Source organism: Syngnathus typhle, linkage group LG8 (genome assembly GCF_033458585.1).
Source record: "Syngnathus typhle isolate RoL2023-S1 ecotype Sweden linkage group LG8, RoL_Styp_1.0, whole genome shotgun sequence".
In the NCBI taxonomy this organism is placed as follows: domain Eukaryota; kingdom Metazoa; phylum Chordata; class Actinopteri; order Syngnathiformes; family Syngnathidae; genus Syngnathus; species Syngnathus typhle.
This window is the reverse complement of record NC_083745.1, coordinates 8,663,221-8,685,354: the sequence shown is the minus strand read 5'-3', so window position 1 is coordinate 8,685,354 and position 22,134 is coordinate 8,663,221. Positions and strand designations below refer to the sequence as shown.

The following is a 22,134-nucleotide window of genomic DNA, read 5'->3' as shown; positions in this document are numbered from 1 at the left end:
TCTATGCAAACATGGAAAGAACATGTGCACTCCACACAAATGCAGCCAAGCTTAAAATTCTAACCAAGATCTTTTGAATTGTGAAGCAGACATACTAAACACCAGGGCTATATTTTGCCAACCTAGTAGTAACATGTATTATGTCTCAGTGGCCTTTCATCTTAAATGTACATATTATAGCCATAAATGTCCAGAAACGGAAAAGATGCATCCCAACAGAAAAGGTCCTGCTACTGAATAGGCACAATAAAAAACAAAATTGAATCCACATGATTTCAATTAGGGACATTTCAGAGGCTAAACAATGAAGTGTAACCCTCCAATTTGGAATAACTCCCTCGCTGCATATGAGGACTTGTAGTTTAATTTGAATATCTCAGAATTATACCATTGTTGCATTTGGAGTGTTTATGAGTCAGTGACTCGTGTTCTAACAAGCATCAAGTGAAGGGAAATGAATTTATGGGTGTCAAAATGATTTGTAATGCGACTGAATCAGAATGACTCAGAAGCCAAAAGTAGCTAATATCCGCACCCCCCCCCCCCTTTTTTTTTTTGAATGATGAATTCAGCTCTACTCTAATTCTATTTTCATGACTGAGTCATTCTATGACTGACACATTTTATGAGGGTTGGAAGTAAACGTAGTTATCTGTTGTTGTTTTTACTTAATTGGTTTGCTTTAACTTATATTTTCCCAAGCTTGATCTTATTGTTTCCCACTGTACCTCAGTATGAAATTAATACTAAAAATTTATTGATTTCAACTAATGATAGGTCAAAATAATGAAATACATCCGGACAACATCTACCGTATTTATCTGACAAAGTGCTCACATTGAAATAAAAGCTAGATAGCTAGCATAGACAAAAGAATTGTGAGACCTAGATTACACCTGCAGGAACTGAAGATGTAAAAAACATTTGACTTGATTCATTGAGACTGTGTCTGTAGGAATTTGCGTCCATTCATCTAGAAAGCGTTTGTGGCATTGCCGGAGAGAGCACCCGATTAACTCTTTACTGCGACAATAATATGCGTGTATCTGTATGCTATCATCCTAAGTAAAAATGCCGAATTGTTTAGGGATTGCTGTGTATGGGTTTGATATAAAATAAAGTAAACCACAACTCGTTTTCCGATACTAGTAGAATCATTGTTAAAGACACTTTGGTCTGCTTAAGGCTTAGAAACTAACATCACACTATCATTTTCAGACACTCACAATCCAAGATTTGAAATGGCCAAAAAAGGCAAATGATATTTAGATATTATAGCGAACTGGCCATCAATTTAAAGTCTGCTTTTCTTTCTTGCGTTTATCGACGCAACATAACAATTCTCCGTACATCAGATAAGGTCTCGTCCGTTCCTCTCCTACTCACTTTCACCGAGGCCTAATTACACGATGGACAGAGAAATCAATACAGAAGAGAGTGAAAGTCCCCAGCAGGCAGCTTGAGGACCCTTTTACCTCTCTTCAGTCGACCCCTCTTATACTTACACTTGCCCACCAGTAAGTCATCTTGAGTTTTTCCCAGTTTTCTAATCCCCATTAGACCCAGGCTTGCCTATTCCCACAGCTTACGCCACGCCTCATCAACAGAGGAAATGCATTTTTGCTTTGCGTCCAGACATAGACGGTTTCTTGGCAGGCAAAAAGTTGAACATGATGAAATCTCTGTGTACGGTTAAACATGAGCATTCTGACAGAAAATGTGTTTTCGTTGTATCGGACAACATGCTGGTTTTTGGTTTGTTGTCAAAAACAAGATCCTGAATATGTCAAACATAAGTTTCCATTGCCAAGCATTGGTAGAGTATTTTATTTTTCAGTCCGATGTAGTGTTTTTACCAAATTTGTAATTTATGCAAGTTTTACTTTGTCTCTTTGTGGACCTACAATGTTAAACTAAAAATTACAGTCAGTGGAGGTTTTTAATTCATGAAGCATCTTGTTCTTATCCAGGACTCCTCAGACTAGAAATGCAAATATTTTGACCAAACACTCAACAGATTAATATTTTTTTTCTGAATGATTCGTTACAAAATCACTACAAACTATGTGGCCCTGAAAGTCAACTCTTGCTGTGCCCTCCTATATAACTCAGTCAGTCCTTTAAAAGTGATGGTACAACATTCCGGGTTTCAAGACATTTCAACTTGGGTTCCTCTTGGAGGGTACCATCAATCTGCGTCTGTGGCTGACTTACTTACTAAACCCTCAAATCCTTCCGGAGTGGCTCGACTGCAGGTGCGTTTAACTGTCAAACATCTCCAATGGGACGAGACTTAATTCCGTAGGCATGCCAGTGTTGATCTCTGCCTGTAAGTGGTTTCATCTTCCTTTAAATCCAAGTTCCTATGAAAGCATTAGTCTTTTAAGAAAGCATGTCTTAACTTTAATTCCTGGAACCCAATTTACAGTAAGATGGAATGTAACTGTGCAAGGGAACTTTGAGTCAGTACTCTTCTCTTGTCTGTATTCCTACAAGTATGCACATGATTGATTTTATTACAGAATGAGTCGGTCATTTATCTAGATTGGGAATTTGTTTGGGTGCCATCCCTGTCTCCTTTCTTTTGTCCTACATGTCGAAATGAGGTCTGCACAATAATAGGAATTCTGGCTACCTACCTAACAGGTGAAAGTAGATCAAGTGACTCCAGTTCACCATTCTGTGAAGCCAACCGTACCACTGCGAAAGTAACTTTCATTATATAGCTGTGACAAATATCTGACCTTTTCTCAGCATTTCCTGCTCTTGTTCCTGGCAGTCATTTGATGAAAATAAGATTAAGAGTCCGGTGAAGCATTCTTTCTCACCACCATCTTACGACCCAGGGGATTTGGATGTCGCAATTTCAAATCTTCTCAACTGACGCGACTTGTCATTCATTAACTTGCAAATGCATGACTAAATTATGTTCTCGATTCTAACAATGCATTTGTTTCAGTGTAAGTCCCCCGTGGCTGTCAAGCATCATGACAATGCTGTTAACACTTTCCTATTGAGTTTTAACATTCGCTGAATATATTTCTGGCTTGAGCAAAGGGAATCTTTGCTTATAATGACCACCCTTTTCATTTGGCTTCCTCTCAGGACCATTCTTGTTCAGGTCACATCTTGAAGGGTGAACATGGTTCTAGCAGCGCTACAGACTGAGACAGGAGCACAAAGCCGGAGCTAATTAAAGGAAGCTGAGTTGAGCGGCCTTGTCTCACTCTCATTGACCTTTCTCAAAACACTGGCATTTTTGTCAGTCAAATCCTGGCAGATTCTACTGAGAACAGGCGTACCGAAAGATAAACAAACATGGCCTCATTAGATTGCACCAGACACTTTTCTATCATTCAGGTAATCCTGTGATATTCAACCATTGCACACAGCCTTCCTCATGTGAGATTCAAGATGGTATAACTGAGGCCAATAAATAGCTAATCAAGTTTAATTTAGAGATACACTATTAATATATATCATTCTCTGATCTTCATAAATGACCCAATACGCAAGACATATTTTACTGTGGTGTAGAATCTCAGTAAAGGCCCGGAAAAGGCGTCCATGAATCATGTTTGGAAAAGCCATTATAATTGGTATTTATAGTTATATCTCTACTGGTTGTGTCTTTGAATAGAGAATGGTATACAGTATTCGTAATGTTTGCCCAGGGTCAAAGAAATGTAACAGAACAATCTCCGCAACTTTGCAGACAGTCTGCGCAGTGGGTGTCGAATGAGTTTATTTTCAACTTTTAAAAGGCAAATGCAACACATAATAAAATGACTCAACAGTGAATACATTATTCTCTTGAATTCGTGTCCTTTGGTGTTCGGGGCCAGACTGGGAGAAATGATGTTTTATTATTATTGTTGCTGTAGTTCTTAATCATGCAGGCATCTTACCAAAAAGGCTTTCGCCTCAAGTGTTTCCTTTAGCACTTGAGCCTTGACAAAATTCTGACCACAACCGTCCACCGTTTAAGATTAGCCACTGAACAGATAACTCGCACTGTCAAAACGCAGAAGTGTCAGAGAGAGATTGAGTCATTCTCTTCAAACTCAAGAAGCAAAAAGCCTCCAGCAGATGCTCACTTTTCAATTTGGCCTCCTGGTCAATGCATGATTCAGTGCATGTCTTTTTATTAATATAACATCGAAATCTCCTCACCTGTATTCACCGCAACTCAATTTTATTTGTAAAGCAATTTAAAAAAACTAATTAGCTGAAAGAAAAAGCTGTATGAAGAGAATTAATATAAAATATAAACGTGTTTTTGTTCAATAATGTCCATTATTTCCAAAAGAGAAGCCCTTGAAATTGGACCAGTCGGAACAACCGCAAAGGATATTGCTTATACGTTGCATTCTGTAAGTACTTTAAGTGAGCTTTTAGACAAATCTGACATATCTTTGTGTATATTATGTCCAGTTGACAGTAATTCAATAATTCCGGGATCTCATTAAGTTTCTGCAATGCAGCCGCTGGAACATGTCAGCAGCACATCTGCAGTGAGAGCCTCTTTCGTCTGGAGTGCAGCACAATCCACAGCGGCACCAGACGTTATTGTTCATGCAGCACCTTACTCCGGTGCCCAGTGCTTCGCCATTCTTATTCAGAAAGAGGCCTTCTCCCAGCTAACGCACCTCCCATCTTTTTGCTTTGCCACCGACACGCACCCCCTCTACACACACGCAAGGACGCATGCACACACAAACTCGATCTCTCTTTCTCACAAAGGGAGGAAATCAATAAAACCGAGGATCAATAGGACTCCTCCACTGCCAAGCCCATCGTCTCCTTTTTAAAGATGATGCCGTTCGATAGTGAAATAGCTGCAGTCTGACATCAATAGTTCCCACCAATTGGCAAAATACTTTATTAGCCCACCTCCACTGACTCTGCTAAACCTATTTTTTTTTTTAATCGCTTTAATGATGTAGTTGGGAAGTATTAATACTAAAATCCGTTCAACAATGATTTTTCCATTTCTACAATTCAATTTACTTTTGTCATATTGTATTAAAAGAACCTCACCCTTAAGCACAATGATAAAGCGCTGTGATAAAAATCTACTGTGGTAACCTTTAAAAGTTTTGAGAGAAAACATTGATTCTCCATTTTACCTTGAAATAGCTTAAGCATTTTTAATGTAATTAATATACTCAATGCACATTTAAATGAATAGCGAGTAGTAAATTAAAAAAAAAAGCTGAATCTGCTCATTTACAACACAAATTATGTTGAAAACTGGATGAAACGTTAGCAGAATTACAAATGATAAAACAAAAACACTTTCAACATCAAAGTATTTTGGCGAGCTATCTATTTATTTTCTGCCTTTTTCCCCATAAAGTCTCCACTACCACTACTATCTCCTATGACAAGTGTAAAGATATAGATAACAAGTGATGGATGCCACCTTTATCACAGCCGCTCTTTTATCTCACCTAATTTCATCAATCCATCCAGCAAATATGCCTACCTACTCACACTAGCTGATGTGCTACTCTTAGACAATGCTGACATTTCTTCACTCAAGCTTCTTGTTGGGTTAGTGTTTGGTGTTTTAGGTTTCCTTCACGGCTTGCAGAATTTTCAAGCATGAATCCCTCTTTGCCTCTAATTTTGATATATTGACATGAATAGTTTAATCTCAAGGTGTTGGCCTTGTCTTTCATTGTAGCCTTGTGTGTAATTGTCTTTATATGCATAGAGAAAAGGGCCGCATTCTTCACTTTAACCTTGTGGTACCATTACTGTGTGCATGTTGAACTGAGCTGCACTTCTTCTAATTGTCCAAATGAGGCTAACACTGCAGTCGGATGGGGGATGTGCAAACCCGGGTAGCATTTTTATTCTTACACTCACGATTGACTGAGGTTTCATGTCTTACCTTTTTTCAGTTTATAGTTATAGATGTTTCATTTCTTCATTTGGTGAAATGTGCACATTTTGTTCTCCAGAAATACTGTATATCAGAAATGATCGTGTTGGTGGGAAATCCCTTGAAATTTACATTAAGGGAGCCAAAATTGGTTAACGAGTGAAATATTTGCAAATTCTTGTCTTAACACGTTATACAATATGAAGATTAGTTTGAATTTGTTGTCTTAGAACACACTTTTCCAACAATTACAAGAGGATCTGAAATCACAGGGTAAGATTCCTTACCTAAAAATCTTAAATGTTTTTCTCTGTATCCACAATAAACTGTTTCCAATTGACTTGGAATTTGGTTCCCTGTGCATTATAAGCACTTCAGTGTTGAGCAGTTCCAGCCATTTCAAGTCTAGTTGGCAAGGACAAATTTCTCATGGGACCAAGTCGGTAGCACGTCTGGCTCACAGTTCTCAAGTTCTCAGCTCCGGGCTACCCATGAGGAATTTGCATGTTCATCCCTCCAGCTTCTGTGTTCCAAATCATGTGTGAGGTTTAGTTAAGACTCAAAATGACTCATTAGTGTGACTGTGGGTGGAAATGATTGTTTGCTTATCCCATATGTATATCAAAAACAAAATAGTTATGAGACCCTAAAAATAATATTTTTAAAATAGAAAAGAAAAACCTGCACTGATTAATCTAGCCAGTTACGAACTACAATAGTGTCCTTCACAGATACTCTCCAAACTTGACCAACCACTGCATCATGCATCCTTTGGGGTCATATTTTAGGACTTGCATGTCTATCTTTTCACACCTCATAATGAGACACCTTAACTCTTTTGTACTATTCTTATTTTGGCTCTTTGTCAGGCATATCCATCCTTGATTCCTTCCGGAATGTGTCTCTGAAAATCCAGATGAGGTGCCAATTGTTCCTATTGTTATTCTTGTGCTGCTAGATCTGCTCATCACATGAACGAGCATCTTTCAGCCTGCTACTCAGAAGACATGCATTATTACTTTCAGAGAATATCTCGGTTAGAATAATGTAAAATTTAATATTTCAAGAGCAAGGACGGTCTGTATTTAAAGTCTTGATTTTTTTTAGATGGTGTCACAGAATTAAAGGAAGAATAAAATTATGTTTCCAACCTCGTTCACTAAGAGTCAGATTTATTTAAATCTGGATATAGTGTAAAAGTAGCATTTTGCTGATGTAAACATATATTGCTTTATCACTGAGTGAAACATTACAAGAGAGTAAAAGCATAGCCATGAATTGGAAGACCTTTAGATTGAAATATTAATGCATAGGTTCAGATTGCTGCAGTTTAATGCTACAGAAGCATGCGAGTCAAGTAAAGTACTATATGATACATTTTGACCACGTTCTGTACGTGGATTGTCCCCTCTTGTATCTGGTGTAGCCAGTGAAGTGACGGTTTAACAATTTGACAGGCTAGCTTTTCAAAACAATTTTTTTCAAAACCGACCAAATGAAAATCAGGAGGAGAAAAAAAAGGTGCATACTTGGCGTGAATACAAACAAGCCACACGTTTTCATATTGCCCGGAATGCATATACTTATGCCATTAGTTTGATGATGGAGTGTTTGGATGGGTGGATTGAGATTGTGGCTTTGCTTTTGCTGGTCTTCTGTTACGAGGCTTGCAAAGACGTTCATACCATTAAGTCCCCATCAGCACTCATAGTTGAATTTTTACATCAAACATTAATGATGTAAGATGGAATACGAGAGCCAATGAAGCTCAGGCTGTGTGCATTTATAGTCTAATAAATGTTTTCCCAGACTTGAAAAGTATGTCTTTAGAGAAATCATATCAAGCCCCCGCCCAATGTTAAGTATTCCACACCTCTTGCTCCGCCTTCTCATCCTCATTTCGCTGAGCAACTCCAGATTTTCCACCGAGTGAAAATAAATGAATCATTTATCTAATTGAGGAAGCAGCAGAGAAGCACAAAAATTTGAATGAGTAATGACAAGGCAAATGAATCGGTAACCATAAATTTTGTGGATTTAGAACACCGTTCCATGTTATTATATATATCAGTACTTGAACTTTTAATAGGAGGCAATTTTGACAAATGTAAAGCAGGTTCCAGGAATATTTGTTGGCGTTTCTAATTCATAGGATAGACTCGTTTTGTCCCATATGAAACAACCTGAGAAGACGCACGTGTAAATAACACCCAAGGTTTCTCAGCTCATTTCATTTGATTGATTGGCGCCCCACACTTGAAAGGATAGGAACCTTGGAGGGAGTGACAAGCCTTTTCTGCGTAATGCATTGTGGTCATCTTACAACTTCAGATTTGTGATTACTCCCTGGAAAAGCTACCATCCTCTGCCGTTGGAGCAGTTAATGAAGTGTGTTCCCGGGCCCCGGTTGCCACTTTGACGAAAAGTGCAAAATGGGAGCGATCCTCCTCCCGTTGGCCCAGGAAAAGACTGCAGAGGGAGATGCCTGAGTTGAAAAGGATTTTTCTTCCTGTCAGGAGCAGTCATGTGGAAGCTAGCAACCTTCACCTTGCAGCTGTTTAACACTTTTAATTGTGGTTGCTTGGTGTGCTCACAAGGGAAGGTAGTTGTCTTGAAATTCTATCACATTTAATCTTTCCAGCAAATTATCGACGCTATCCATGTCCAGGGTTACACTTTCTAACTTTGTAGCATTCTTGGTTTCAAGTTAACTCCGGATTTAGTGTTAGAATTAATTCCTTAGGAAAGGGAAAAGGCATTTCCATGTTGATTCATCCATCTTTACAGTATATATATTTGAAGAGTTTATTTTTGACATACGGGGGTTTTATTTGCTTGTCTTGGAAGTGCGCACACACTGTTGAGCTCATACACCTAATGTCAACAATCCATGGCTATGCTTTATTATGTTTACATATCGTCGCCTTCCTACAATAATACAATTTCTTTCTTTCCATTTTATTTCTGAAAACTCAAACATTACAACCTTCTGCGATATATTTCTGTCTTTCTGTTTGTCCCTCTTTGCATCCATCCATCTTTCCATCCATCTAAATACAAAGCTTGTGTATCAATATCCATAAACAAAAAATAACACCTACTATATCTTTCTCTGTGTGCGTGTGTGTGTGTGTGTGTGTGTGTGTACGTTTGTGCAAACGCTTTTCAATTTGGACTGCATTGAGCCTGTATTCACCTAAAATGCTTTCAATGACAATAGTGAATGAAAGCCGCTCCCTTTAAATGTTGGGATTACTATTTGTGACCAGCAGGTGTGTCATGGCTCTATTTTATCAGGCCATTTCACACTAGCTTGCATTCAATGAATATAATTCCGTTTTATCATACATTTTACAGATAGCGCTCAACTTTTATAAGTCATATCTCCACCTTTGAGCATTGCCAAGTTTAGTAGTTTTTGTAAAACTCCAGATTCAGTTAGGTGTAGAATTCATTTAGATGAAATACAGTCTATGGGGATGAGAGATTTGCTCCATAACGACCCTGAAGAGGTCACAGACCCCAAAAGGTTACACTGCGCAACTGTTTCAATATTGTGCCTTTATTGTAATTTATTGTATTGAGATTGCACCCCGACTAATAATACTAAAAATGTACAGTATAGTGTTTTCAAATCACTGATAGATAAGTGTTGAATAGGGTGAGTGAAGACTTGAAAAACTAGCTTTTTTTGTCTTTCCCAAATAAAGGAGAATGGTGTTTTGATGATCACTTGTGATCTACTGACCCAATTGTTTCAGGAGAATTGCTTTTTGGAGAAGAAAAAAACATTTAAAGTGTGGAATTCATGGTCATCATATTGGAAATTATATCATAAAGTAAGGTGTAAAAAAATTGTGAATGGGAAATCAATTGATCCAATAATCCCTGGATCAAATGTCAATAAGGAGAGTGGCAATTTGCTCTGGGTTGTTTGCTTGAGCTTTAAAATCTCACTTTTAATCAGACTTTTGGCCCGTTAATAGTTTTCTCATGCATCATTTGTACAAGGTCATTATATAAGAGTCAATACAATCACTAAGCTCATTTTAGCTGGACATGCAAGCGGCTCTTTGCAGCCCACACTCGTATGATTCATTAATTCCTGGGCAATTCAATTCAGACTTCTGATGTCCTTTCCCCTGTCTTCTAATCTAATAAACCAAATGACACACATTTCTAAATTCAATCATCTTTAATCTGAGGGGGATACAGATGCTTTCAAGAGGAACTGAAAATATGATTTCTATCACTGGAAAAAATAACTTTGGGGAAAAAAAAGAAAGATTTACTTTAGAACGATAAATCATTACTTCAAGGGGGAGGGGTGGGTTGATCAAGTATCGTGGATATTTTCGATATATAAATGTACCATTGATCACTGTGCTACTACACCAATAAGAGGTTATTTAATTGATGCCTTTATATTGATAATAATCAGTTAACGACAACAATTTACTTACATTCAATGGTCACACACACTCACACACACACACACACACACACACACACAGTAAGGCATGATGGAAATATGGTCACATATGGATGACAAAATAGTCCACTGAGCTGCTCAATTATTGGCTGAGAAAACTCTGCATAGAGGTGTTCTGAGCAGTCTGCCACTTTTGAGCCTGTATTGGTTCCTGCCATTTCTTAGTATATTCAATGTGATAGTCTTTCACTCACAAGGTAGTGATTCACTCGCTTGGCTTCCGTTCAGGCCTGTGGGAACTGCTGAGTGTGAATCGTTGTCTGCCTCAATACGTGTCCTGAGATTGACTGGTGACCAGTAAGGGGTCCTTTTGCCTGAAGTCAGCAGGGATATGTAAAAGCTCCCCAAGAGAAATATTTGTTATACTGGGCAATGTCCTTTTATGGCCTTTTAAACTCTATATCAGCTTGACCTATTCTATAATATATACAATATAGACATCTACGTAATATAGCAACTGCGATGTTTGTATGTTCATCCAATCCATATCTCGACATCTTATTTCTCCATCTCTGTGTCAAGTGTAGTATCTATAGATACATTTATCTAGCCATCTGTCCATCTATCTATCTATCTATCTATCTAGCTCAGGGGCTACTGGTGTGTAAAGTGTCTAAACGTGCTAAATTGCGTCCTTGGAAAAGGGATGTTTGCACAGTAATTAATCACTGCAGTTTTTGAAAGAAGTTAGTATCTCAGTGGTCTTGTTTGTGTTTGTGTGGACGCCGAGCCGCTGTCCAAGGTGCTGCATCCAGCCCCTCCCCTGCACGGGGAAGTCACGTGGATCGCTTCTTCTGTGGCGCTCGCAGTCCGTGAACGAGCTCAACCGAGAAAGCACACTGCACCTCTTTCCACCTCCACCAAAACTGGATTCTCACTCCTCTGCTTTTCACCCAAAATCACGGTGATCTTTTTCATTCTTGTTGATGTTTTTTTTTTTTTTAATGAAATTTCTCGATTTCTTTGCGTGCTTGCTTTTGTAAGCTGCGGACACCGTGGAAGGAAGCACGTTGAAGGTAAATGATACCTTATAATTGGACTTAAGTGTGGAAGTGACCCGTCTCCTCGCGCGTTTTTTTTTTCTTTCTTAGGCACACGGTGAGATGTTTTTGCCCAACGTGTTTTTGAGGTGTCTCTGTCCCCCTTGCTCCTTTTGCGCTAACTATATTTAGGGTCCGGTCCAAGTGTACAGATCGCACAGGAAGAAAGGTGATAAAAACATTTAATTTCCCTTTAGTCTCCACGCCCTCCAGACTTGCGTAGAAATTCGAACAAATATGTTTAAATGCATCGTAGTCTGCTGCAGAGTGTAAAGGTATGAGATGTGTCAACGATGCGGAGTACACTGTCGCTTTTTTTTTTAGGAAGGGGGGGGGGGGGGCACGCGCTTGACTATCATGAATTAACTCTTATTAGTTAACACAATTTTCAACAACACTGCGCCTTTTATTCCACGTTACTGTGAATGTGGGTGCACCTAAAAGACACTTGAGATAACGCCAAGTCCTTTCATCATACAAGTAGCAAATTGAGGCACACAAATCGCCTTAGTGAGCAAATAATGCACTTTTGTATTTTTTTTTCTCTTAAATGCGAAAGTTAATGTAAAAGTAACCTTTCTGAGTGTATTAAAAACTCTGATAGTCTACATCAGACATTATATACGTTTTTGATGTACTTGTGCGCAGCATTTGCCTTTTGCTAAGACCCTAATGATCCATGTCTGTGTGTGAAGTACTTGTCCGCTAGTGTGAATGATGAGTAAGGGTTCCACGGAATCCGAATGACAAAGAAAGTCTTGCATGAGGATTCTAGTTTGCTTGATACATCACAGCATAGTATAGCAATCTTTTAATAACATGTACAAATGCCCCCTAGCGGCAGTGGACTATTTGGGGATGATATAGGGGAGGGCTGACGAGATGCTTACTAAGTGCCGGGTGGCGATAGTGTGACATTGTTCCTGCCTCATTGGATTTCTGTTTTGCATATGGGTTTCTTGCAAAAAAAGTCTCAACATTTCAGAGTCACAAAAAGTAATTTCTTACTGGTCGAGATAAACAGTTGATTCTTTAAGACAGAATCCCCTGGGTGGTGGGGATGCTGCTGATGCTGCTATCAGGCAATATGAATATGCAAGAATTAAACAGTGGAACGTCAATGGTCCAATTGGTTGATCCCATCGGAAATATCAACCCATCTCATTTTGAAAGGATGCTTAACGGAAGTCTGGTTGCTCATGTATTGTAGGGCACCAAAGCAAAGAATGGAATCTTATCTGCTCAAGGCTCAAACTATCACAATCATAAAATCTTTATTAACAACACAGACAATATTGTCTCTGATAGTTTATGACTTTGACATGCAAGTATAAAAATGAGTGAATCACTGTATCAGAGAAAGTGGCGTGAGGGAAGCGTTTTAGGCCAGCCGACTTCAAATATTGTGATTTGTAAAAAGGTCATGCAAAAATAAAAAATGAAGTTTTCGTACAATGACTTTTGGTGCATTTGAATGTAGGAATTACATTTTGACAGGTTTCTCATATTGACAACTTATTCTTTCTCCAAATGTAAACATGCAAGCAAATGTTGGATGGGTGCTGCTGTATTGACATTTTGTTTCTTTTGCAGAGAACTTGCTTGGACGGACAGACTGCCTCTTTTGACGAACTCATCAGCCAGTGTTTCTCCATATGGCTCGTTTTCACTTTGTTAGGGAAGATGCGGGATGAAAAGCCCACAGCAAGCCTAGCAGTTACCAGCCAAAACCATGTTGGCATGAACGTGAAGATTAAGGCTGCAGTCTCAACTCGCGTGAAACCGTGCATTCTCTAACTGGCATCAGGAGGAGCTCTTCCATGACCACAAACAGATTTGTCTTTGAAGCACTGTTAGTTTAGTGTCCAGCGCCATGGCAGAGAGGACCTTGAAACAGACCAGATTATTTTGGCACACACAGTCCAGGCAGTGTTAATATTTCTGACCCAAGTCACAAGTGCCAACATTTTTAGCCCGTTAAAACCCAAATATTTGTCTATCGTACAATGAGACCTTTCATTGTCTGCCTCTTTTCTGTCACGGTCAGCTCGGTAAATGTATTGCTTAATCTAAACATCCTGTAAATACATTTAGCTATCCACATAGATTAGTGTTCTCACAATGGCTTTACAAAAGCATCACAGTGCCCACTTGATTTGGGTCGGGCTGCTCATTTGTGGCTATGTAGAAGTTGGCACTTGTCTGGAGTTTACAGGTGCACAGGGACAGTGGGCTCGCTTCCCAGTGTGGAACGCGTGCTGCGAAAGTGAAATGAGTTTCAACATGAAAACAAAGAGCTCCCACGGGCTGCTGGTTTACTTTGACGACGAGGGATTTTGTGACTTTTTGGAACTCCTCTTACTGAACGGGAAACTCAGCCTTCGTTTTTCCATCTTCTGTGCCGAGCCTGCCTCCATGATATCCGACACTGCGGTCAATGACAGCCAATGGCACGCCGTCACCATACAAAGAAACTTCAAGAACACAACCCTGATGGTGGACAATGAGATCAAGTGGGTGGAGGTCAAGTCCAAAAGACGGGATATGACCGTTTTCAGCCACTTGTTTGTCGGTGGCATCCCGCCAGAGTTGCGATCGGTGGCGTTGCGACTCACGTCGGCTGCCATCCGGGATCAGCCGCCTTTCGCCGGTAGGATAACGGACATAAAGGTCAACAACACAGCATCCGTCATGGTGGACAGTGAAGGGGTCGTGAAGGACCTGTGCGGCGCAGCTGACATGTGCCTAAATGGTGGAGTGTGCAGTTTAATCGACAACAAACCAACCTGCGACTGTTCTCAAACTGGATTCCAAGGAACGGACTGCAGTGAAGGTAAGACATCTGCATCCACTTTGACGGAACAAAATGTCCTCTGTATAAAAAGAAAAAAAAAAAGCCCCACTCATAACACGGTGATTTTCGAAAAACAAAATCAAATTTCCAACCTCATTAACATACTTTCAATAGTGAAACAATCCCTTCCTCTATTTAGTTAAGGCCATTTGTGCCATTGATCTGCTGTTGTTTGGAATGAGTGATCGCCTACTAGGTCTCATTAGGAAAACATGCTGGTGCTCTCCATCCCCAAAGGTCTTCTTCCATTCCTATCTGCAGGTCTGCCGGGATCGGTTGACCTATGAAATGAACCCTCCAGTGGTTTGTCTCGGGTGCAAAAACCACAAGTCTGATGCATTAGTAGTATTAAGTAGTCGCATTTAACTAAAATATCTAATCATGTAAGAAGATGGATAGATTCACAAAATGATGACGCAAGACTGTCATGATGTTGTCAATGCTATGTCCTACAATAACACACGAAAAAATCCAAATATGTACTGGAAGTAATGGAGTGTGTGGGTGAAGTCGTCAATCATGAAGTTATTTTTGAACGCAAACATTAAAAAACTAACTTTAATTCAAGAAATATTGCATGGCTTAATTAAAATTAACTTCACATAGCATTGTAATGCCATATACTAATTGAATTCAGAATGAAGTTGTTTTTCCATCCAACTGACTTGTTCTTCATGATGATGAAATGTGAGATGATGCAATAATGTAGCATGATGTTATGGCATTGCTAGTCCAATCCAACCCAGCCATAATTAACGTTTGGTTGTTATTTCCTTTAGGCCCGTTTGAGCATGTAATATTATTGTTAATAATAAGCTCATTAGGTCAGCTTCGATTGACCTGCAACTGCAGCCTAAGTTCCCCTCACTGGACCGCCAATAGTTAGTGAGGCATATACAACTAATTAAAATGTCGTCCATGTCGTCTGCACGTTTGTGTTCCTCCTGGAATCGCATTTAAATTCATGGAGCCGTAGTTCATCAACTCGCTTCGACGTACAGAGTGGAGCTGCGTCTCTGTTTCGAATTGCTCGACTTCAGTAACACTATATTTTTCCAACAGAATTTCACAGCCTGCATGTTCATTTCATTGATTATTTATTTGTATTCTTCTGGTAATAGTTAACACTAGAGAGTGATTTGGGACATAAGGATGCATTTACATATATTGTGGGGTTGGGATCTAAAACTTTACTTGCAATTAAGTTTAAGGGCTGTACATGGAGTCATACAACAACAAACACTGTGAAAGCAATACATTTATAATGAAGACAGTAAAACGCATAAACATAACAGCAAAATCTGAGTGAAAAGCCAAAGATGGGCAGCGAGTGGGCTTGCCTAAAGTGTAAAAATGTGCAAAGCAACTTGGTATCTGGGGGATTATTGAAATGAGCTGAAGTGTTACACTCAAACAAGGAGCCGACGAAATACAGTATTTCCTTTTTTGTCTCCTTTGATAGGTTGGCAAGTACTTAAGAGACCCAGTTGTTTGGAAACATAATTAACTACAATTAACCACATTCACAATGTTAATTTCTGCTTGCTTTATCACGAACCAACTGCTGGAAAGAAAGGCAATAAATGGATGCCCGTTCAAATTCCCAGCACTCATCTAAAATTGAGACAAGGGCTGATGTTGAACCAATTTTTTGGAACAATAGAGGCTTGCGATTATGTCAATCAGAATTAGACTCAACAACCAAATTGAACGAAAAGATATTATTGCTCGGCAGATCAGAGTGGTAAACAAAAGTTGTCCTCCATCCATATTTCATCTTAGCTAATGCAAGCACACTGATTCAACCTTAAAATACCCTGAAATTTAGATATTACCTGTCCATTAAATCATTTCAAAGCTGCTCTATTACTTTGATCAGATGAAAGGATTAACGGCTATGCGACAACAACTGTCATCTCTCCCCTGCTCAATCACAAGCGCGGACATTGCATGACTACGCCCGCACAAATCCCTTTGATCGGTTAGAACAATTATTTAAATGCATTGTTTCATAGCCATCGCTTAGTCCCACCGAATCTGTGCTCCCGTTTCTCATTAGAGAAATAACATAGATGCATTGCCATATTTTCATCCTGATAAGATGAAATGATGTTGTGCATTTCATTGCACATTAGCTCAACATAAATCAGCCCTGGGTTAAAAAAAAAAAAAAAAGGACTCGACTAAGAAGATGCAGTGCTTTATTTGGTCCATTATCTGATTCATAGGCAGGATTTGACTTATGCTGGAGCCGGTGGAGGCTGCCTTGAACAGTAAAAGCGTACATATGTGTGCAGTGACCAGGTCATATTTCACAGTCTCAACCAACCTTTACTTCCAATAAAGGAAATGTCATCAATCAACATGTGCACTGGGGCTGCGGATCGAGCTATATATTTTCACAATAGTCACTCGGTGCACTACCTTGCCTCATGAGCTCAACTGTCTGTCTGTGGATGTTATTGCAGTGCTCCAAGGCTACATTGTGCATTTTCTTTTTGTGCTGCTGTTCCCTCTGTTTTGCCAATAGAGGAGGGAGCAAATTAGTATGATTGTTGAATTTGTAATATTTTGATTTATAAATTGGATTTATCAATAACATCAATGGATTTTCATGTTGGTTGGGTGTTCATGACATGTTAGTAGAGCATTGCTAATGCCAATCATAATTACATTCTATACTATGCAATTGTAATTGTGTAACTGAATACATTGGATACATATTTGCCAGTCAAAACTATTTACTCCAAATTGGCAGTCCCATGCTTTTGTAAATAACACGAGATGTTGTCCTATTATTTCCGTAACTGACCCAGCTCTCAAAATCCTGCCGAAACACAAGAAAAACATGCTTGGTGATCCAAACTATCCAGTGGCAAACTAATCGATTTCACATGATGGAAATGTAGCTATAAATAGTAATCTAACCTAGTCCTAGATGTGCTACTAAACCTGTCAAGTGACCCTGGCACCAGAGAGGTGGCCTCTCCACTGTGTGGGTATGCCATATTTTACAGTAGTGACTCATGCAATCCTTCACATTTAGCATTGCAAATGGAAGCGCTCTGCACCTTACAGGAAGTTTTATCTGAATGAGTGCTTCCTATGACCTGCGTCGATCACTGCATAAGGACAATCCAGATCTGGGAAAGTGTCATTTTCTAGAAGCCAAAGTGCGGCTCCACTCGGGCAATAGCAGATTAATCGTGCGTTACTGCCTCTGAGTCTAAAGACAGATATTCGGATCAAAAGATTAGAGGTATTTCCTGCGGGATTTCTACCTAGTTTAAATACAACTGCTAGTGATTGTCAAAGGACTGTCTCCTGTAGGCGAACCATTAAGTAGTAGCTTCTGCTTGTTCCAGCCAAGAAGTGTACTCTATTTTCCCTCAAGACCGCATTAGTCAATTATATTGTCATTGACAAACACCACCACCACAATATGTGGAATTCCATATATGCTGTCTGAAATTGGACCCACAAAACACAAGCATAACTGCAAGTCGCACAAACTGACACTAAAACGTGAATCATCGTTTAGTCCATACTTCTCCCTGAAGTTGAATTGTTTTGAGGTTTTCAAATTGTAAGAGTAGGAGACACAATCCCCACTAGTTATATCATTTGGCTTTTGTCACACTTCTGAGTGTTTTTGCATTTGAGCTCATCTTGCACTGTATTAGAACTTGTTAGGTGTTAATTAGTCATTTGATTTTAACAATGCTAAACTTTATTCCGTTTTGTCATTTTTTGCCTCTCCATGTCTATCTTTGAATTAAAAGTGGAAGAATACATTTTAATGTTAACAGCTAATCTATCATTTAACTCTGTGCTTTGTGTGTGTAAGCGTGTGTGTGGTTTTAAACATTATTTTGGCAGAGGAGCTACACATGAGATTGGATTTGTCACACATTGGCAATTATAAAGCACACATTTGTTTTCTTTAAACTACTTCTAAGCACATTTCGAGAAGAAAGACTCGGTGATTTAAGGCGCAAATCACTTTTTAAAATTGCAAGATCTGTTATATAACATCTGACAGATCCCACCAGTCGAGCGTATTACCATTATTGCATCCTCACCTGTAACACTATGCTAGATTTGGTCAATCCTGGGATTAGGGTCATAAGAACTAGAGTATACACTATGTTGATAATCCTGTTGGATGATTCCAAACCACAAGATGTGAAAGAATGACAAGGTCCTTCAGCACATCTGCTCTGTGAAATCCCCCTCTGTTTGGTTTGCCTCTTTGAAAAGATCACCATTGGACTATATTGTCAGCACGGCACGCCATCTGCTCAGAGCATACAGGCGTAACTGAATGATACATTTATATGAGTGGTGCTTAGCAATCATGCCACCCCCATCACCACCAAAATTACGTTGCACCACCTGCGCCACAACTTGAACTTCCTTTGAGCTGGTCTAAAGTCAAATCTGAACGGTTTGATGCTCACACTTTATGTACATAAATGAATGAAATACAATCACATTGAACAAAATTGTGTTACACAAACCTAGATCACAATTTAGAGTTGATTTGATCTGGTTTAAAGTCTAGTCTAATTGACCAAAATGTCAGCTGTCTTAGGGGCGTGTGGGAAAAAAAAAAACATTGGTCTGCCAAATTCCCAAACACAGTAAATTCATATTGCAAGGGTTCCATGGGTTGTGAATGGACTTTGTTCCTTTGTGCTATTTTCCATTCTTCCATGCCAATGACATAGGTCTGATTGGTATTTCATAATAATTCCAACAAGAGTTACGAGCCCTTGTCTCAGCTGGGTTCATGCAAATACTATATTATATCTATCCATCATTCCTAATCTTCTCCGATCTTGTTTATGTAAGACCATGCAATGAATGCATTGTGAGTTAAAAACACCCTGCTGCCTTTTTGTCTTTTGCATGACGTTCAAAGCAATAAATTCTGCATGCCAACAATTACTTTTTGCAAGGAAATCGTTTTCTAATTTAATTTTCGGGAATTACTTAATTATCAATTTAGTTTAGTTTACATCTACCCACCTCAACGCAGAGATACGCCACATGCCACACAGGAGTTGCACAAAAATAATACTGTATCATACAGACTGTATTGACATGTATGTAATGAGACAAAATTAGCAGTCAATGTGTCCATTTGCTTCAAGTCGGTATGTGATTATTAACTGAATATTACCACGACCAAAGTTATTTCTAAGCAATTGATGTTTCAGTTTTTTAGTTTAGGTTTTGTTCGAGCTGACCTACTTTCCAAAAAAATATTACCATAACAAAACTGCTTCGCTTTGAGGCTATTTAGAAATTAAATTATTGTTTGGATAGGCGGATTATAATAATAATAATCAGCATGATTTAACATAATCCCATGAAGTTATCCGGTGAATTTTATCATTTCCTAATTGGGAATTATAGCAACAAAAAGTATGCATAGCGAGGCGCAATGCTGTTCGTCTTGCCACTGTATGAAAATGAAGAGGAACTTATTTCTACGCTGAGCGTATGGGCACCTGTTTACAAAAACGAGGGCCTTTATCTTCAAATCTGATTTCCATTCACGGCCTTTTGTACAAATAATGGATCTTATATCTCAGAGAAAGGTTTTGTAGGTTGTTACGTAGCTGTCATGTTTCGGCGGAAATCCTTTGCCGTCATTGGAGTGTCACAATATAGAGTGTGGCTCTACGTGACCCTCTGTTGTTTTGCATTATTGTATTAGGAAAATGATTTTCGTGATCCTACGTATTGCTGTTGTTTCAGATGCCATGCAAACTTAAACACAAAGGCAGTACGGTCTTAATTCTTACAAAATTCAAACAAATATTCCCTTCGGCACACAGCAGATTTATAAAAAAAAAAAAAAAAAAGGAGATAACTATACTAACTGTTAATAATGATTTTAGAGATACGAGGATTACCCCCGACTATAAGATGTTGTTAAAATCGAAACAGAACAAACAAACAATTTACATAATTTGTAACCTTCCTCAATGTGTTTTCTGTCATTACATGCCAGATGTTTCGTTCGGCAAAGCGGTGCCTTGACTTTCTAATATAATTATTGCACACACATGATAAGTTTCTGTTGGAAAATGATCAGAGCAGATTGTGTGTGATAGACAGCAGAGTTCATTTTGGTGTAGTTCTACCAGCACAATAGCACTAGGATCACTTTGACAAGGGGATTAAATGGATTTATGTCTCTGGATTAGAATGTAACCAGCTGGGTACATTTGTGAAAGAAAGTGTATGGCGTCGGTGTGTGGTGCAACTACAGAGGGAAAAGACAGAGCGAAAGAGGGAGAGAGACAGTTAAAGGGGTCTTATTTTAACGGCCTAGTATGGCAAGTGATACTCCGGTTCAATTTAAACTTCTTTTCCATGGGATGCAGCTCAATTACACCCAAACGGTGTTATCTAGACGTCACAAATTAAATTTCAATAACAGATCTTTTTATTTATCATTGAAACATGATGATGATGAGATTAAAGTTGTTCGCTTTGACGACACTGATAAAGTGAAAAATTGCTGATATTGTGAAACAGTCAAAATTTCATGATAATAATAAACTAAATGTATTTTGTTTCGAATAAAGTCACATAATTCGGGCAAAAACGCAGAGAAGTTTTCATGCAAAAGGGTATAATTATAAAATGAGTCCCAATAACCCACACAACTCCTATTATATGTTCACAGTGTGACGCAATACTGTAAGGTCCAGCCTTTCAAATGTAGAGAAGCCATCAATGTTACTAATATCTTTGTCAGTCTTTACATCATCATATTTGTTTGCTTTACAAGTGTCATCGTCATGCTTTCGCTTGGATGCTTTTCAGCAAGTCGTCTTCAAGCTTTGTGAACAAAGTATTCAGAATTTATTCAGAAGACCACTCAGTTGAATGAAATGAAATCAATCACTCTACAAAGTTGCATGTGAAAGTAAAGTTAAAATAAATGTATACAGTCATACATTTTTATTTTATTGTAGCATAGAGAAACTGAAAGAGTTGGGTGCTCTATTGTTTTGCAATTTGTTCACAAAGCTGTGATGTAAATGTTTTTGTGCATGTTGTCTGAGGGGGAACCAGTGACGATGGTAAGTTTTTGGCTCAAACGATCGTTTGAATTGGGGCAACAAAACATTTTAAAGAGGTAGGAATTTGATTTTTGTGGTTTAAATTGGTCTTTTCTGCGTTTTCCCCCATAGTTTATAACCTGACCTGATTTCCTATTAATTAATGTTAACTACATGTTGCATGTGTTACCGTATTTACAATTTTAGTGTTTCATAGGAAAAATAAACACATACAAAGAGTGTACATTAAAAACAAAACATTTTGTATGGCATTTAGGGCAAGAATCAACACTGGAGAAAACTTAATGACTGACTGTTTTGCTTTTTTTTTTATAGGCAGTCTATGGGCCTTAAACATCTCATTTTGCATGCAATCCAGCAACACACAAAAAAATAATAATTAAGCATGCATGTATCTTATTCATTTCTTAGACTCCTTGATGAGTGTGTCACATGTTTGTTCCCCCTCACCTTCGCACGCCACTCACACAAAATAGAATTCAATTTTTTTTTGTTTTCAAAGAACTGCCACTGTACAATGCTTTCGAAAGCAAATCACCCAAATAACTGCTTGCTCTGACACAGTGGATTTATTTATCACAAATATATTTACCGAGGATCTTCCTTGCTTTTGTCTGCAATCGTTATCTTAGAGTAGCTTTTTATTCCTCCCATAATATATCTAATGCTTTGAATTAAATAGTATTTGAAGTCATTGGTGCTTAAATAAATGAATTAAAAATGCCCTACATAACACAATGAGTAAGTCTCAAGAT

General features: G+C 38.6%; 1 protein-coding gene across 10 annotated transcripts in view; it reads left to right on the top strand.

The window, feature by feature from the left end:
- Positions 1–22,134, top strand: part of LOC133158251 (neurexin-1a-like) — a 165,789-nt gene that overhangs the window by 8,892 nt on the left and 134,763 nt on the right. For 8 of the 10 annotated variants that reach the window (XM_061285327.1, XM_061285320.1, XM_061285326.1 and 5 more), the window contains exons 1-2: positions 11,182–11,398; positions 13,016–14,255. In XM_061285327.1, the coding sequence (XP_061141311.1) occupies positions 13,544–14,255 (712 nt within the window). In that variant the 5' untranslated portion in view covers positions 11,182–11,398; positions 13,016–13,543. Of the gene's footprint in view, positions 1–11,129; positions 11,399–13,015; positions 14,256–22,134 lie in introns of those variants that run through there. The other 2 variants (XM_061285314.1, XM_061285315.1) reach the window with 2 other exon arrangements.